At 40.6% G+C, this 19725-nt stretch overlaps 1 protein-coding gene across 1 annotated transcript in view; it reads left to right on the plus strand.

Moving 5' to 3' along the window:
* Window positions 1-1148: 1148 nt before the first annotated feature.
* etv4 (ETS variant transcription factor 4) overlaps window positions 1149-19725 on the plus strand; it is a 30304-nt gene continuing 11727 nt past the window's right edge. The window contains exons 1-4 of the mRNA XM_038735007.1: window positions 1149-1205; window positions 1800-1890; window positions 2079-2126; window positions 7154-7207. Of these exons, the coding sequence (XP_038590935.1) occupies window positions 1149-1205; window positions 1800-1890; window positions 2079-2126; window positions 7154-7207 (250 nt within the window). The remainder of the gene's footprint in view (window positions 1206-1799; window positions 1891-2078; window positions 2127-7153; window positions 7208-19725) is intronic.

Raw genomic sequence — 19725 nt, forward strand, 5'->3', positions numbered from 1 at the left:
GCTCTTGCAGAGGTAGTGCCACTTTTCCCTGTCTTGTTGTGATCACTGCTTATCATAAGTAGAGGGGTAGAGACATAAAATGAGGTAAACAAAGTGAAGTTCTTTGAGTTTGTCCGGGCAGAAAAAGAAAAACATGTCAGGTCTTTCATGCCAGGACAAGTTTTTATGAATGGGAGTGTTTTTCTAACTTTCCCTCTCTCTTTTTGTGAATGAAAAACAACTGGAAAATCCAGTATAAAAGCCCGCAGTCTGCCGGCAGATGATTGGCTGTTTTGGCGCAAGCTCCGCCCACGGTTGCTAGGATCCCGACTGCTAGGCTTCTGATTGGCTCATAGAGAGAACCGAGACTTCATTCATAAGTCAGTGTATTCATACGGACAAAGGCAAGAAATTCGAGCCCTTGAAAGAGGAAATCCACCAATCAGGAACCTCGTCTGGCGCGAGCAAGAAAAGCAAGTCTCCCTATTCTGCCCAAATCATGTCTGTTACAGAAATGACAGCACAGCTGGCGCTCAAAAGTCACCCACTTCAATATAAAGCCATTAAAACTCACTCTAACTGCAGGTGTCTGTTATTTTTCGTCGAAATATGGGTTGGTTCTGTTGCTGTGACTCTGCTAAAACACAACATCTGTTTCCCGTCACAGTTTCAGCGCTGGACTGTTTCCTAAAGAAAGTGGAGCCTGGCAATCCGGGTAGACGTGGCAAAAAGCCCAAGAAACAGGCAACTAAATAACGCTCATAACTCATACAGGCTTTATGACCGGTCTGACATGTTTTTAGATCAGAGAGCACGACTTAACCTGCACCACAAATAAACCCAGCAAAACGACATTATTCTGCCAAAAACATTGGGAGAAATAGTTGCGTGAGGTGCATTAGTTTTACCTGAAACTTGTAGGTAGCCTAATGTGACAAGCTGTCTGTCACGCACGCATACACACACATGTAAAAAGAGAGATTTGTAAAGAGGGCAGCAGCCCGCTGGGTAATCACTCGCCATCACTTCCCCTCGGCATTTTTTGTGAATGGAGCTCATTATGCATGCAGCTTCCACGCAGCTCCATTCACAAGCAGCGCTCCCTCCTCTCCCTGCAGGCTGCGTGGATCTCACTCAACTCAGCCTAAATGACCACAAACGGTTAACGGATGGATTATAAGATGGATGGATATTTGGACCAGCAAGTGCCTTACACGTTAGCAAATGTACGTATGGATGAACTCTCCTGTTACTTCAATGCTTTTTGCCTGGTTTTTTAATGACTCGGCTACTGGGCTTTATCGCTCTCCGTCTCGCGTCTGCACGAGTTTTGGCCGAAGCAGCTGTGTGTTCGCGATAGAAAACTATTTCTCACCCCGCTTAAAACTTACACAAAAAAACCACAAACTAAAGCACAGCAAGTGCTGCATTTAATAATGTTTGTCAGCGGGTTTCTTCTGTGGGATACTTTGGTTGGAGAACGTGTCAATATGTGCCAAATGGTCACTTTCTTCAGACGCAAACAGCGCGTTTGTTTTTCCCCCGATTGCCTCCACAACTGAGAAATGTGTTGTTTTTGAGGAGCTTGATGTTCACCTATAGCAGCAGTATGCTATCATTTGTAGCGCATTACAAAACACTGCTATTATTATTATTATTATTATTATAACTTCTTGTTGTTGTTTTACCAAATATTTCCAAGTAGTGGCTTCACACACACATTAAACATGGCATTCGCTATTTTGAGACTGATGTGCTGGAAATGCCATGTTGGAGTCTGTTTCTCACGTCTCATCTGTTAACATCTATGGGTTTTGCAGAAGTCGCATGGTAATGGGCCCCTAAATAGACTGTTGATGGCAGCGAAAAGGAAATACATGGACACAGAATTACCCCCTCAGGAATCTGAAGGTAAAGTAGTTGAAGTTCACAATCTGGTCTCTTTACATGAGGCATGTTTACAACATGGTCTATACACCCCATAGGCAATGTCAGTCTGATGGTTACTGCATTTAAATGTCATGGGAATAAGGCACATATTAGTAACCAGTGGTCTAACATTCTGCAGTGTGCTCATTATACACTCTTTTTCTATTCAGACCTTTTCCAGGATTTAAGCCAACTCCAAGAGACATGGCTGACAGAAGGTGAGATTTGCCTGCAGGCTTTCCTCTTAATTTGTGCTTTACTGTGATGATTTCTCCATTATTGACAATCATGAAGCTTGGTGACGTGTTTGCCTGGAAAGATTGGTGAACACAGAAACCAAAATATACAACAAATACATTATATTATTTTCTATTTTATTCAGCTCTTGAAGTATTACATGCAAATACTGTTTGTGATTACCATGAATGCTCATTGCTTCTGTTTTTTCTGGGTCAGTCCAACAGCTTTACAACAAAATCTTAGTAATGCACTTTTATTTAAATGCTTTCATAGATCTTTGGTGTAAAGTTTCTTAGTTTTATTTGAATCTTAGTGGAGAGCCCAAACTTTCTGATGCAACACACATGCTCATAAACCATTCAAGACCAAAAAAAAGGACAGGGAGAACACAGACGGGACATTATTAGCTTTGAGCATGTCCTATTTTGGCCATGTTGGCATGTAGCATGCGTGCAAGCCAGCAGCCAATTCAAACAAGCAGGCTATTTGGCTTGTGTCACTCAAAGGCACATAGCGATGAAATGAGGCCCAGTCAGAGGCAATTGCAGCTAGTAGACTTAATAAGTGCAATGATGATGTGAGCCCTAATAGAGTAATTATACTGTATGTCAAGAGGCGAGGGAAACAACACCAGCGTGAGTCATTGTGCCTGTTATTGGTGGTAACCTGGAGCAAAACAGTGGCATGACAGTGGGTCGAAATGTGCTTAAAGCTGCAAGTAAAAATGAGAACTGCACCACGAGGTGTGAATTTTGTTGTGTCTGTTGCTTTGATGTGCTTTGATGTAGAGGTTTAAAGGGAAGTGCCACACATTTTTGACATTTAATGTGAACCACATCAACCTGATAGATCCTGTTAAAAGTCCTCCACTGAAAAACGTGATTTGCTGATTGTGACTTCACTTGTATGTTTGAGCTTCACCGTGCAGAATGATATGTGTGTAGAGTTTGACAGTTGAAGCCTGCTTTCACATTTATCTGGTGAAGGAGGAAAGTTGTTCTGTACTCACTTTTTTCTGATCTGAGTTTACAAGCGTTTTTGTGAAAAGTGCACATACACTTCAGTGAAGTGGTAGACATCTTGCGTCTTGTAGTTAAACTTTTGAAATGAACACTATTTGCGTATTCATTTTAGATTATTTTAATAAAGGCAAAGGTTACATAAGTAATTAAACTTTTTGTGGGAAAAGTATTTTTTATGTCTTAAAACATGTAAGTGAGTCTGGAAGTTATGGCAGAAGTGTCATTGTATATTCTATGTAAATGCTATTCTTATGAAGTGATTATCGTGCATGGGTGATGGTCTGTTTTTACGGGTAAAGCGGAATTTCCGAAGAAATTTCTCATACTCGCACAATATTATATCAACTTAACAGTACAAGTCCGAGTCATACACACTATCTAGCTGATCAGCAAACAAGGGAAGTGAGGAAATTACAATCTGTGGAAGCGGTTGTGTCTGCCTGAAGACCAGACATTTAAACAGAGCCCACTAACTGGCCAACACTGCTGTATGCATGTTGACTTACTCACCTTTTCTCATGCAGCGTCAAAAACCAGCAAGTTCACTTCACACCAGCATCTCACACAGACAAAGACAGGAGCCAATAAAACGGCAACAATGGGTGTTGCTTCAAAGTTAAAGCCTATTTGTATTTAGATTTCACTGTATTGCCCCCCCTTTAAAGGTCCAGTTCTCCCAAAAAACACTTTTCTCACTGAGCTCTAGTGATACAGTCTTAGAATTTTGCCCAGGCTGTGATATGAGCCTGTGAGATTTATGCCACCTACAATAGCTTTGAAATTGCATTACAATGTATGTCCTGGTCACTCCAGACGTTACTGTGGTCAGATTTCTATGGAATTACTTTCAACCAAAGAAATAGTCACCGTCTTATTTAAAGTAGCACGGTCACTGTTTCTGGAAAGAGACCTTACTGTTGATTTTTTCCCATATAATTATGAAATATTTCAAAGGTATCACAAACTACATTCCGGCGGCAGAAATCACAAAGACAGATAACTTAAAACCTGAGCAAATAACACCAAAACTATCTGCAAGGCCAGATACCAAAGTAAATGAGAAAGTATGTGTGTTTGTCATTTTGGTGAACTGACTAATTTAAAAGGAGACATTATTTTATATTCAGGATTTAGATATTGGGATGTAGCTTACTGTTAAGTCAGGCAAAAAAAGAAGCAGGACAGAAAGATGGAAGTGTAACTTTATCAAAGTGTTATTTAACCCTAAGTACTGGCTTGTTTTCAGCTTCCACAGCTAAGACCTCTCCTTTCCTGTTGCATTAATTAAAGACCTTATCATGACTGATTGCAGTTGTGAGGGATTCACCAAGATTGTAAAAGCTGGGTAGCTGGAGGGTTTTTTTTCTGCCAAAGGAGAGCGGAAGCAAGAGAGAGACAGAAAGGGCGACGTTCTGAATGGCAAGGGTTCAGGAGCTTGTCACATCTTGTCTCATTTTGGCCTTTAGGTTTATATGACTGAGGTTGCTTAGCTCCTCCCAGGATCTCCCACTGAGAGAAAAAAAAAAGTCATTCAAGGTGCCTGGAAGCATCGGGGAGAACATGCGTCTGCTCTCATATAAACACACTTTCCTACTTGTGCTGACTTGCATCTCAAAGCCCCTGACGAGGTGTTCCTGGAAACAAATCAGATACACATGCAAGCGCTCATGCACACACAGGAAAGTGCACAGACACAAACATCCACACCGGGGTTTGCGATTATGTCTGATGCTCATCATTCGCGTTTCTTTTCTGCTGCCTCTTTATGAGGTCCAGCATGTTCCGTTTTGGACATGTTGAAACTAGTGGAAATGATTGATTGTTGGATCTGCAGAACTAAATATTGGCCCCTGCTCTATCTCATACAACAGCTTTATTTCTCCCCCTGAGGGCAAAAGACTGAAAAGTTAAAAGGGAGTAATATTATTATGGTATAGTAAGCCACAGGACGCGCCGTTATGTAAGAAATCGATTTCATTTATCTGAATATGCTCCAAAACGCCTTCATCCGGTTTCCTCTGTACAGGAAGGAGGAGTGTGACGACAAGAAAGTGGATTTGAATTTCTTATTTCCTCTTTTTGTCCTCTTTGCTCTCTCTCTCTCTCTCTTGAGTTTTGGTTTCTGTGTTTTGTATCACTGACTGGAAACTGTAATGTAGATAAAATGAAAGAGAAGTGGCTGTTGAGGTTGAATGCTGGGTCAGATTTAGGTTCTTGGGTGAGGTTACAATCCTATCCTTTTGGTGCAGAGTCATGGCGGATGTTAGATTTTTAGTGCGAGAATGGAGTTTAAGTATCTGCACCATGGTGCCACTTTATTTTGTAGCCCATTATGCCCCTGATTGAGTTCATGGTATTTAATGATACCTATCAACTTTTCCCTACGATGACGTAAGTGTGAGTCCCAGGCAATGGAAACACTTTTAAAAAACCCAGAAACTTGTGGAGCTGGAGTGGTGCCAGATTAAAAGGCTGCAAGTCCTACTCTATGTTTAGGGTTAGGTAATTAATTCAAGGATAGACTAACAAAATGCCAGTGCGCTCTGTGGGTGAATTTGACCTTGTAGGGTGTTGGCAGTCAAATGACTTGGGATTTTCTAACCTGTTTGACTCAGTGTCCAAAGTTCCAAATGGACAATTGTGAATGGGTTTGGATTCCTAAAAAACAGAGCTGTACAATAGTATAGTGTCTGTCCAGCTCTGCTGCACCTGGTCTTGGTATCTGTGCTTTTCATTTAGATCCTAGATGAGTTTCATTGTGAGAGTGTCTAATCAGGGCCATTGAAATTGTACACCACTGCAAGTAATTCTAGATCAGATCAAGATATTACACACACCATATCACTATTGACTCATCTATTTTTACAAATCATTGTAAGCTGTATATTGTCTCTGACACTTACATTTATGCATCACTGAACTGTTCCTTAACAGGAAAAGTAGTGCGATCAAATCTTAGTGTAGCTGCAGAAAACACACTACAGATGGCATACAGAGGATCAAAGAAGTGCTTTAACCTTAACTTCACTCCCCCATTTCTCCTCTAGCTTTAAGTCTGGTTTCCTTGTTTTCTACCAGCTTCTAGTTTGACCATAAGAGTGATTACTCATCATCTAGATTGTTACCCAACACTTTGGGACAGAGAGGAGTTCATTCTGAATAGTCCGGTTCACACCATTTGACGGATTTCCTCACTTCTTTAGCTAGAACAGCCTGTTTTGTGTCTCTGGATTTCTAAGATGGAAATGGAAAATAACTGGTTAACAGTTGGTAGTACAAACTTGATCATTGGTGTACAGATGTCTGACTAGTTTCAATAGTCAAGAAAGTAGTTACATGTCTCGATTAGGATGTATTAATTCAGACCGAAGCAAAAACATTCTGTGATGAAAAAGGGTATTGTCATAGGGGAAAATGGGGTTGTGAAATATAAATAGACTTTGGAAAAAGGACATTTTGACTTACCTGCAATAAACTTTATGGTAAAAAGAAGCATTTCATTATAATGAGCAGAGCATTTAAAATACTTTGATTATTTCAGTTTCATGGTTATTATTTATGATTATTTACTACATATGGAACCCCCTTTGTCTCCATACAGAAGACACAAAAGTTTGATTTTATTTTAGTGGTTATAGTCAATATGTTGGTGTCTGAAATCTCTAGGCTTACGCTAAAGGTTGACACTACTGAGAAAAATTAAATGCTACACAAAATCAGGTTGGCAGGTTAACATCTGCTATGCCATTCAGGAGCTCCATGTTCTTGTGTATTGATTTGTGGATGAGCAAAGTGCCGGCATGCTGCAAAAATCATGAAGTGAAGGTCAACTGAGTGAAGCCCAGCCTGGCTCTCACTCAGATTTCAAAGAAGAGAAAAAGTAATACAGAATGAGGGAGGGGATGAGAGCCAGAGAAAGGTCAGATTTGTTCTAAATATAATAATAAAGTTAAAGTTGCTGTTTTTTTCCCTTCTAATTTCAGCTCAGGTTCCTGACAGCGACGAGCAATTTGTTCCTGATTTCCATTCTGAGAACTGTGAGTACTTTCAATTTCTGTGCCCTCTCAGTGCATCTGTGTAAATTTACTGCGTGTGTCTGTCACTAAGTGATGCGCAACAAATAAGATGTTCTAACCATATACTGCACAGATCAGGTATTGATCAATGCAACATACAGAGCCTCACCCATCTTTCAGATTTGGTCAGTTGACCTGCTCATGTAATTCCAGCTAATTTATGCATGTCATGAGAGAGTGAGGACTTAACCAGTGGTCAAATCTGAGCTGTGAAACCGCCAGAGGCTTAGATGGGGAACTGTAACTCGCTGATGTTACAGTAATCTCTTTGGCTGACAAAGCTATGCAGAAACAGAAGGCCTAATGAGCCAGTCATCATGAAGTGAATTTGGATGCCGGCGTTATGTGCTGCCGTCATCCATTTGCATGCCTTTGAAAAGCTGAATGGGTCCAGTGCAGGAAACCAGTAAAAAATTATTCAGGGCCCAGGTACAAAGATGGCCCTTTGTGTACATCGGAAGGTGTAAAATAGAAAAGCAAATTCCTGGGCTGCACAACTGAGAAGCTATTTGAATGAGTTTCCCTTTCTTGTTGTGTGTCTTAACAATGGCGATTCAGGATCTGGGTGGGAGTACGTGTCGCTCTACAAACAGTCCATTTAACACACGGCAGGGTTCTCCATCTTTAGCAATGACACTGAAATGGTTAGCAACTTAAAGAGACCCTGAAATACCTCAAGAATAATCTCATCCCCAAAGTAAAACTGACAGCTTTCAGTCCCAATCAAAGGCACTTCGCCCTCACTGAAACCCATGTGTCTTTTGTGTGTAAATAACATGTGATTTAACCGCCTCCAAGTCACAACTGGTCAGCCTCTCGGTGACACATGCCCTGCGCCACATTGTCGCTTTCTGTTGGCCAACAATGTGGAGGAGGAAGTGCAGATGAACCCCGGGGCAAGCGGAGGTCATGTCTACTTAACCCCCTGACCTGTCAACCAATCAGCTGTCAGGCCTCTGCTAACGGTTGACCGGGGTATGATTTGCAGGGTCACAGGGGCTTCAGTTTGACAGGCAGCTCACTTATACACGACAGAGACACTCCCGCGTTGAGAGACGATATCCCTGCTGGTCACAGTCAATAGCTACAGAGTCCAGTTAGAGCGTCTCTATTCAGCTTTGATTTATGGAAAATTTAAGCTGAAAGTGACTATAAATATTTTCATACTTGTGTTTGTTCTAGATCCTGAATGTGGTCTATTAAAAGCATACAAAGGCTTATCTTTTCCCATTCTGAGCTGAAGGCATTCTCCGTGTCTCCATACTTTTAAAAACAGGTGACTCACATGTTTTGGAAACTCTAGCAAGTAGAGAAAAAAAAAGCATAAAGCAAAGCCCTAATCCCAGGTGACCGGAATATAATTGAGGCTTGCATTGAAAAATTAAACATTGATGTTTACTGAGTCGGGTTGTTACCTGCATGGGTGTGGTGTTGACGGAGAGTGAAGAATAGGAAAGAGGGAGCCTGTGTACTAAAAGAAGAGACGCAAAAACAGTGGGACATGTTGGAATGCTAGATTAGGAAAGAGGAGGGGGCAAAAGAGGGATTGTGCAATACCTGCACATCTGGTAAATCTATCTCATCTGGTCCATTCTCCCTCAGTTCACAGCTAACAAGCATGCTCTGTCTGCAGGCTACCATTGAGGGAAGGTTATGCAAACATGCAACTTTTATGTACTTGCTGACCTGCCTGTGTGTGTTTAAGGGTAATTGAGCCATTGGTGATAACAGCGCACCATATTTTATTTTCCATTTAACTAATATAATTGGCTCTGCATGGAAGTTTTAAAAGAGGGGTGTGATTTTAATCTCATGCTTATCAATAGGAGAGGAGGATTAATGTTTGGTTTTCATAGCTGACAGCACCTTCAGGGGTTATGCCGTCTTGGCGCTAGGCTGTTGGACTGATTCCTTTGTCTGATATCTGCCTGCGGGAAAGAAACACATGGAGGTGTCAGTCAAATTTATGTTGCACATAGTTAATTAAAATAGTTTGAACAAGTCACTACTTTACTTTTTGTGTCAAAAACACCAAAAGGCCTCAGCTGGAGCGTTTACCGAGGCATTGCCTATGCTGAGAGCTCGTTCTTCTTTGTCCAAGTATGTTGTTTACACTTGGAGCAGCTCAAGAGATGTGACCCATTCATAAATTTTCTTCCCTGTGTGCGTAAGAGGAAGTGTGCCTCTCCCTCCCCCCTCTCTCAGTCCTCCGCTGCGCTCTCTCTCTTTCGGTCTTCATTCATAAAAAAGCCCTACAGTACTACAGATCCCCTCCTCTCTGACACCCCCCTCCTCTCCAAGTGGATACTCCAAACCCCTCCTTCCCTTCCTGTTTCTGTACAAGCTAAGTCGAATTTAAAAATCTGGACACCCCCCTCCCCTTTCCCTTTTTCTCTCTACCTCTCTCTGTCTCTCTATACACACACACACACACACACACACACACACACACACACACACACACACACACACACACACACACACACACACACACACACACACACACACACACACACACACACTGAGTGTTCCAATATGTGAACTAATCCAGCGATTTCTGAGCTGTGTGGGATGATTGTTTAGTTTTGTGCCTTGCAGTAATTATATAGGAAGTTGTGGCTATAGAATGCCATTACAGTGCTTTTCAGAGAGCAAGTTTAAGTTTAGCAAAGGAGAAAAAGCAAGCAAAAAGGGACGAGAATTGAGGAAAGGCGAGAAAGTAGAGAAGAAAAAGAGAAATATGAGGACTCTGCATCCTCTTTTCTTTTTTTTTTTTTTTTTTTTTATTCAACCTTTTTCAGACTTCTCAAAAATTCATTCAGCTGTAACATCGAATCATATAAATTCCATGTTTTATTATTGCACACTATGCAGTCAGGCAGCACAGTTTTGCATGAAAAAATACTTAAATGGTTAATCAGTAGTCAAAAAAGTTGAAAATTCATTGTGAAAGAACAATAAAGGAATAAGGAAAGACAGAAAGTAACAAGAGAAAGGAAAGGTTCCTGTAACCCAGCTCTAACAAAATCCTCCCAGCAGTATGTCTCTCTGGCTCTGTGTGTTCTGCTTTGTCATGAATTCACAGCCTTCCTCTTGTTTGGGTTGTTTTTCTGGATCAGAACTGGCCCAATCAGGCCCTATTTGGAATATGGGGCGATGGGTGAATTGAGCCCCTCCCTCTCCAGCTCCCCCTCTACCCAAAAAGAGAAACATGCAGCTCTGTGTTCTCCACTTTCCAAAATACAGCTGCTATGCAACAAAGTACGCAAAAACAGCCAGGTGTCTGCCAGATATGCATGGATACCGCTCTGAGGAGGCAAGGCTTGTGTTTGTTGCTGTGTTTTGTTTTGCTTACGAGTAAAATGGTTGAATTCTCTTACGTGAACAGATGAGTTCTTTTGACAGGCTCATTTGCGCACATAAACACACTTGGCCTGGTGACACACACACACACACACACACACACACACACACACACACACACACACACACACACACACACACACACGAACCTCAGCCCTGCAGTTTTATGAATGGGTTGGTTGTGAAAGACTGGCTGAGGCAGCACATTGAGTTAAGGGGAGTGAACCTTCATTCATGACATTCGAGGACGTTACTCCACCACTAACAACACCTATGAGAGGTGCAGACCTATTTTTCTGTCAGCCTTCATCTGACTGCAACATTTTTAAAGATCTAAGCTTTGCACTTACTTTCTTTGTTGCAATCACATCGCTGGTCACCCCACATTTTAGGACACATTTGAATTTGTTTATAGGATAAGATCCTAAAAAAGACTTTCAAAACTTTCAAAAGTTAATACTAGTTTACAATGTTATGTCATCAGTCAACTATATCCAATGAAAATGCATTTGTAAAGGCCAGGCATGTAGAGTAATAGGCATTTAACAGCTTCCAATGGGGAAGTAAAAGCTGTACTTCTGCGTGTTGATTCAGAACAGCCCTGTCAAAGCCAGGGGGCCACGGGGATTTGAGCCAGGCAGCACAGCCCAAGTGTCAGCAGCATAGCTTTGTGAATGGACGGCAGTGTGTGTTTTATTGCAGGAGAGTTGTGTGTAGAAGGAAAAGAGAGAGTGTGTGTGTGTGTGTGTTAGTACATCCCTATGATGCTTATATTCGTGCCTGTACATTTCTGTATCCATGTTGGTGCGTTTATTCCAGCAGGATGGCCTTGCTCTCTGCAGCTTGACTGTTTTCTCTTTCCAAAGCAAAACAGTCCAAAAACGGGAACAGATACTGTGGAAGAGAGGGGGCAAACAGTATTTGAAGAATGAGCAATCATTAATTAGAAAATGCTGGGGTGCATATATGACAGTGATGAAGTCAAGTTTGGAGATCTTGCTTGCTGACAAACAAATTAATGCAATATATTACAACATTGGACTTAGTCTAAATTTGGCCGTTGGAAATGAGATTGCACTCTGAAAGTTAGGTTGTGAGATCTGGGAATGCAGCGGCTTGGATAAAAAGAAGTCAGACAAAGCAAGAAAGGTCAAATCAATAAACCCCCAGGTTAGCCAAATATATTTGGAAAAGAAAAAAAAGGGTGAGTTATTACCCAAACTGACAGTTGGCAAACATTTTCACTTTTGGTTTTACCTACAAAAAATGGGGTTTAGATGGCAAAATTTTATCTAAAGAGGTCAGTCTACAATGCCTGAAACTTCCTTCTTCCCTTTCACTTTTGGCTTCAGTAGTTTCAACCCTGGCCTTAAACCTTTCTGATCATCACACTGCTCTGGTTTGTTGTCACCATGTTCCCAGATCTCAGCAATTACTTTTAGTGAGTCCAATGTTGTATAAACTGTTAAAAAGGATGGCCAAAACAATGAAAATAAATCCACTATCTATGCCACTATAGTTTTTGCTGTCCTTTTTTGGCTAAAATTCATACTCAGAGTTCACTCAATTTTCCACTTTTCACAGGCGCACACACACAGATATCAACACACAAACCACACACTGCAGGCGGGAGAGGGTGGCCCTATAGTAACCTGCTGACACAGACCAGTAGGTGTGTAGAGCGAGCTGAGAGCCAGCATACGGCTGTATCGATCCTCGCTGATTCAGGAGAGGAGAAGGAGGAGATGTAGAGGGTTGATAGATGACTTGATAAAGATAAAGCACAGATAAATCAACATGAAGGCAGATAGGGGAAGGAGAGGGGTAAGAGCGGGTCAAACGTGCCGTGAAGCATTACGAGCAAGATCCTGATCAAGAAACGGAGAGAGGGCGAGGGGGGTTGCGAGAAGAGCAGGAAGAACTGTGGATGTGGCATGTGCGCTGATAATTTCAAACAAGGTGTCCCGACCTTTTGGTTTATCTCCTTCTGATAAGGCAGATTTTGTCTAGAAACACAAACATGTACGCACATGTATTGCCACATAGCCGAACAAACAAAGGAAACACTGCACATACACACTCCTCCCTCACATCCATGATACCCTGGTGGGCAGTGCGAGTTCATTATATCATTTCAGTAACAGTGTGGGGATGGATCGATCGTTACATTAAACATTAAGAGGGGACAGCTATATTGGGGGCTGAGGGATTGAGAGTGAGGAGTCAATATTGTGCCAGATTAATTACATCCACCCCTCGCCTGTGACGGGCTGTCCCTCTCGCTGCACATGTCCCGGGACAGGGATGTATTGTATATGGTCCACTAAACGGCAATGGAGCAGAGAGATTTATGACTGGTCAATGGCCATTTATAAAAAGCCAACGCGGCACAATTGAAAGTGAATTGGACAATAGGGAAAACGTGAGATGTCAGAACAATTACTGATTAAAATTGTGATCCTTTGATGCTAACGGGGCAATGAAAATATGAAGTTTATTATATTTTGTGGGTTTTTTAATATTTTACAATGTCAGGGTTGTGTAATATACTGTAAACCCGCAACTGTACTTAATATTTCTGTTTCAATTCCCTCAAACACATTTTTTTTTTTAAAATATTCTCCTCAATCATATCCTTACTCAGGCTGAATATCATGGATAGCAAGAGTAAATTAGGATTTTATGTGGCTGATATCCCATGCCAGATGACTGATATCAAGTCATTCATTGAACATTTAAAGCTAGAAGTGCATTTTTAATTCTGAGAAAAGGCTGAGTGTACTTGTTCAGACAAGAACATTTCCATCACTTCAGACAAATAATGCAATCTATTTCCAGTTGATAAAAGGGAAGTGAAACTTTGATGTGTGCAGAAATTTACTGTGATACTGCCTTTCCCCATGATGGGTGTCATTCAGATCTATATCCTGTTAGCCAACACAACATGACACAAAAAACCCAACATTTTAACGGCCAACAAAAAGAGATTTCAATTTGTGAGAAAGTGCACAGTGCTGTCCCAGCCAATCATCTGTCTCTCTGATACCATTGTACTTTGCATCAATCTCGTTAGGCTTGTTTGGCAGGTATCTGACAACCATTCTTTAAATATTCAAGGAGCTTGAACCATTATCAGATGAGAGAGGACGACCTGTAAATCAGATAGAGCAGACACTAATGGATCCAACACTCCTGGGCTCCCTGAGCAGACAGATACTGAAGCCACTCATGGGCCTGTTGGCTCTCAGAGATGAGTTTGTCAGTGTTGGCCAGTCTACTTTTCTCTCTGTGTCTTCCTGATTGTGCGGTGACCCGAGAAGCGCACACACACACATGTCCAGCACATGTTTCCATGCACCAGCGGAATGACTGGATACACTCTGCAGTCTGGATCATATTGTATTGTCTCTTTTGCTTTCGTTCTCTTGCTCTGAATTTTTCCACTGAACAAAAACCGACAGAGCCAAAATACACCCTATGAAACATAGTTGTAGCATTGAAACGTATAATGGTGTTAGGAGTCAGTTTTTTTTTGTTTTTTTTTTTATAACTTGCACATACAAATATGTAATTCATGACTTTTAAGTGTGAAAGAAGTAGTCAGAGCATTTACTTAAGTAAAAGAAGCAATACCGCATTGTAGAAATACTCAGTTACAAGTTCTGCATTCAAAACTCAGTTGAAGTATTACCATTATAATAAACTTAAAGTACCAAAAACACTACTATAATACAAATTATTATCAATGCATTCATGTGGAAGTATCACTACTATTGCAGCTGGTGAAGGTAGTGCTAAATGTTACTACTTTATGTACTGCCAGGTCACTAAATCCATAAAAATTGGCTACATGTTAAATTTATTTATTTGATCACTTTTTATATTTTATATTAATAATATGACACTGCAAAGTAGCTAGTAACTAAAGCTGTCAAAATATATGTAGTGGAGTGAAAAGTACAATTTTTGTGTCCCCATTGGAGTGGAGTAGAAATATAGTAACAAAGTAAAATGGAAATACTCAAGTAAGTACCTCAAAACTGTAAACTACTTAAGTACAGTACTTGAGTAAACCACTACGAATGGGTAATTTGTGCTCTCAAATTACCGTCAAACTATTGTACTGAAGGTCTAGCTTTTTGTACCTTCTCTGGTAGATTAGCACCCTTCGGTTACAAATGCTGATTCCTTTTTGTCATATTAATATGGCTACTTTATCACATTCATTACATTTGTCCTAACCACTTGACACTTTTTTAAAATGTATACAGTGGTGGTGCTATATTTCATTTGTGTGCACAAACAAATTGTTAGAGAATATTTAGTCATTTAAGTACTTTTTATTATTTTCCCACTCACCTGTAGGGCTACATTAATGTCTCCAAAAATGCATGTAAAATTTGGGGTAACTATGAAACTATGCTATATATTTCTGCTAGTCTCTGGTCTCTAGAAAGCACCACCAGACTTAATGCACACCCTGTCATAGCAGGGCTGCCAACTTTTTAGATTTAGTTTGGAGTGAGATTCAGTATTTGAGGTCGGTTTATTTTAGGCCTTCTGTGTCATATTCCACCGCAGGGGTCGGGGTCATCACTATTTAATCTTACACATATATGTGTAGATGAAAAGGCAAGTCAATAATCATGCTCAGATCAGTGTGATCATGTTATTTGCCAACCTCCAGACATGATAGCCTTAATTTCGACCAACCTAACCATGTATTGGGGAGTCTTCCCCCCAGAATCTATGTATCAAAACCAGGGACTGTATTTCTTTTAATTCTAGAGAATGTATGGAATATTATAGGCTAGTTCATATAAGCAAGAGCGTAGGTTTCCTTTAGCAACGCAAATTTTTAGCATTAAACACTTAATTTGCTGCATTCTGGTGAAATTTTCTGCACCATTTCCTGCCTTTTCTGCATCAGTTCATGGTGGAAATGTGGAAATTAATTAATTTTAGTTCCATCAGAAACTCAAGGACTGAATGTTCAAAACCTTTTGCATCCAGCCCACATATCTGTGTAATCTGACATCTCCAGAAAGATTTTTTTTATGAGAATAACATCATCATTTAATCACAATTCATAATATTTTTCAAAATCTTCCCGCCTTATAATTTTCATTACTTGCTCTGCTGATGTAATTGATCATATCATAGAATCCCAGACAGACACAGAACCCATTTGGGACCTATCTAACTACAAAGACGCTTCAGATTATACATTTTTATATTGTTACCAGCTACGTTCACACAAACGTTAAACGACTAAATCAAAAGAACCATATCAGGTTAAAGCTAGCTTGTGAGAGAGCCAAGGATAGCCTTGGCTAAAAAGTAGTTGTTTCCTCTTTTAAAAAAGATACATTTTGATGAACCAACATCTTGATAATTAAGTTTTTTTTTTCCTCCAAGTAAAGAAGTCAGTGTCATGATGAAGGAACACTAACTTTTCCAGTCAAAAGGTAGCTAAGTAGCCTAGGTTAGCAGATGCTGCAATTTATTCTTCTGACTCTAATGTTACTCATGTTATTTTTTACATATTCAATGCTAAATGTATTAATTTGTTAATTTATTAGATTTACATTACAATGCCAATGAATTTTGGGAGTAAAATAACCAGCCTAAAAAGGTATAAAATAAGGCATTAAAACTGTTTCTTGGGGCAAAACCCTTTCAAATCTTTTTATCATCTTTATTTTGTAGTTGGTCATGCTTTTGGTGCATTGCTCAGAAATGATACTGTACTGTTTAGTGCCCATAAAAAACATAGCTAGAAACTTAGAAATAGCATCCAAACTTGGTCTGAGAAAGTTAAACATACCACTGTGTGCAGAATGTTAAAATTACCATTAAAGTATAGGTTATATCTAACTTATAATGCTTGTGTTGACAGTCAAATACTTTAAAATTACACTGTTGCTTTTGCCTATTACGCCTCCCTCTCACCACAGTGAAGCCATAATCAGCTAAGCAACTAATGTCATTTGCAACTCATGTGAATAAATGGCTTCCTTTTCAACCCTGAAAACCATTGTGGTTTTCAGGGTTGTTTTTGGCATCCTTGTTTTTATTGATCCGTTACCACATAAGAACGGGGAACTGAAGGGGGTAAAAGGTGTAGCCTATCATGCGTTTCCAGCTTGCTTTCAGTGTCTGTACAGCACACTGAGGCCTCGTGCCGCTTTTAGCGTCACATGTACAATACATATCATGTGAGATAAGAACCAGATCTCCAGATACCCCTGAGATGGTTCCTCTAAGAGCAAGACTTGAATCTTATTTGTATGATTGGACCCATTAAGTGTGTATTTACGTTAACGCTTGCATGTTCTTCGGTTTAGCAAGATCCAGTCACCCTGTTTGACACTGGGGCTGATGTCCAATGAGTTATTGTGAGCGAGGCTGTCATGTGCTGCAGACTTCCAGAGGCTTAAAACTTGGCCAAGTCGCACATAAACATCCAATGTAAGACTCTCCAGATCCACTGCTGTCTTCAGATTGGATTTCCCTACACTAGGGCCTTTAATGGTAGGAAATACTGTCTAAAATAAGATGGGGGGAGTTCATAGTGAGGTCTTGTCAACTGCCCGAAACAGCTCATTCACAAATGATATTAAAAAGTTGTGATTGCTATATGTGAAACTCTTTCAATCTCTCTGTCAGTGCTGATTGTGTTTGCAATCCAATAGTGTTTCCTGACAGGTTCAATCTACCTCTGTGTCTCAGCTGAGGGGCCCATTGTGTAGAGAAGAGTATGTGTTATTGTGTGTGTGTAGGGTGGTCGGGGGGGCATCTCTGCTCCTGCGATTTGTTTGTGGTGGGTGTCTGTTGAATGGGACCCCCCCTATGTAATGATCCCTCTACTTCCTAAAGCCCTCAACCATGACCATCACCTTTCACCCTGCATCCTCCTCCTCTAAGAGCCAACATTTACATATGTAAAAGTCCATCGCCACCCTGCCTTTAGCTGGGGGTCATCGCTATATGCAGCTCTCAGAATAGGGAGTGAAGGGAAACGGTAAAGAATACCACAAAATAAGGAAGGAGGAGATACGACAGGTTTGGAGTGAGGAAGAACCTTTGACCTTCTCAGTTTAGGATGTGCTGGGAATCTGCCACGTTCCGCCGAGTGCTGAAAGAGAGAGTGCATACTCATAACTGCTCACATATACATACACATACTTCTGCACTATCTCAAAATTGTCTGCTTTACTAGGCAACAGCTTTTGTGTACTGTATCTGTCTTTTTACTTCTAAACACCTTTCAGGTTCTTCAAATGCTGTGCTTCAGTTCATGAACCAACCCTTCCCCCTCGGTGTAGAAAAGAAACTATAAAATATGAGGATCTCTGCGAAAGGGTGATGTAACGTTTGACAAAGCAGTTAGAGGAGGTCATATTGCCCCAAATAAAAGCAGGAAGAGAAGGGAACCTGAAGAACATAACTCTCCCTCAATCCGTTTACAAGACTGCCACAACCTTATAAACTTTAGGAGCAAATTTGACATCATTTGGACAGGTAGATTTATTGTAATATGCCAGAGAGTTTGTAGTAGTTGCTGAGTTTGTTTTAATTTAAAGACTATTCTTGGAACTGGATGTTAGATTAATTCCCAAGTTATGTTTTTAGCCACACTAGTGACTTGAGAGATGTTTATATCAGCCCATTGCTTTTGTCCAACTGAATTGTCTCAACAACTATTGGATAGATGGACATGAATTTAGTACAGACATTTATGGTCCCCAGAGGATGAATCTGACCATTTACTGGATGGATTGGCCTCACATTTTTTTCACATTCATGGTTCCAAGATGATCTATCTTAATGACTTTTTTGATCACCTGACTTTTTGTGTAATGCCACGATGGTGTTTGGGGTTTTAGCTTTTGGATGGATTACCATGAAATATTGGTTCAGACATTCATGTCCCCCACAGGATGAACTGTAATAACTTTAGTGATCCCTTGAGTTTGCTCTAGCACCACTATCAGGTAAATTTGTTTTATTTGTAAAATACTTGCAAAATACTTCCCATCGTCCTCAGCAGTACTTTGTGGTTAGTGCAAATTATCAAATGTTAGCATAAACATGCTAAACTCAGATAGTGAACATGGTAAATATTATACTTTCAGCATTTTAGCATTGTCGGTGTGAGCAGGCTGATGTTAGCATTTAGCTCAAAGCAATGCTGTGCCTCACAGAGCTGCTAGCTCTGTTTAATTAATCAAAGTCACGAGGCAATTCAGAAACCAAAGATCTAAGGATTTTGAGTTTCTCAGTTTTCTCTTTGCTCTTTGATCCAAAGCTTTATAAACTCTATGTGTATCCTTGTTTGAGAATTTGTTCATCGGCGCATCAACCATCTCTTTTTAATTGGGAAACGCATGCAATGCAACACACAGCAATTACAATCACAGTCAACTACACAAACACAAAAAGCTGCCTGATGCTCATTTACCAGATTAATTAATATTCCAGAAAGGTCACACACAAATAGCTCAGTCACACACATGGGCAGACCCCTCCATCTACAGCTGACGCCATTCCCAGGCAGGACTGTTTGAAATGGAACATCCTCATAAACCAGAGAGCGAGCCACATCAAGGGCAATATTCCTGCCAATCGCATTAGTGGCTCTACTTGGCTGCACTGTGAGTGGGCTTGTGTACACTCTGAGGATTGTTTGCAGTTCATGACCATGGCAGAGAAAGGGGGGGAATGTCAATACACAAACACGCTAGTATTATTAGGGCGGCAGTCATGTGCCACCCTCTGTGTACTAGCAGACGAGCTGTCGGAGACTTAGAGGAGGCTGGAATCCCATTGCGTCTGTCTGGGAAATCTGGGTAAATGCTCTCTAATCCGGTTGATCCTCTGCTAAAGCCAACACTTCCTCACCTGCCCGCCTGCCATGGGAGAGTGAGTACAGACCAAAAATAGGATAGCTCTGATGATGAGCAGCGCTGTTTGATTGTTGGACTCTGTTTATCATTTTTAACATGTTCTCAGTCAAAAGTGAAATAAACATCTGAATAGCAACAGGAAAGAATTTCAACATTTTCAATGTAGAAATACCAAAAGCAGCCTTACATTTTAAAACCTTTTTTAGA

Source organism: Micropterus salmoides, unplaced genomic scaffold (assembly GCF_014851395.1).
Source record: "Micropterus salmoides isolate LMB-PRFRI ecotype aquatic unplaced genomic scaffold, ASM1485139v1 Ms_hic_scaffold_21, whole genome shotgun sequence".
NCBI lineage: Eukaryota > Metazoa > Chordata > Actinopteri > Centrarchiformes > Centrarchidae > Micropterus > Micropterus salmoides.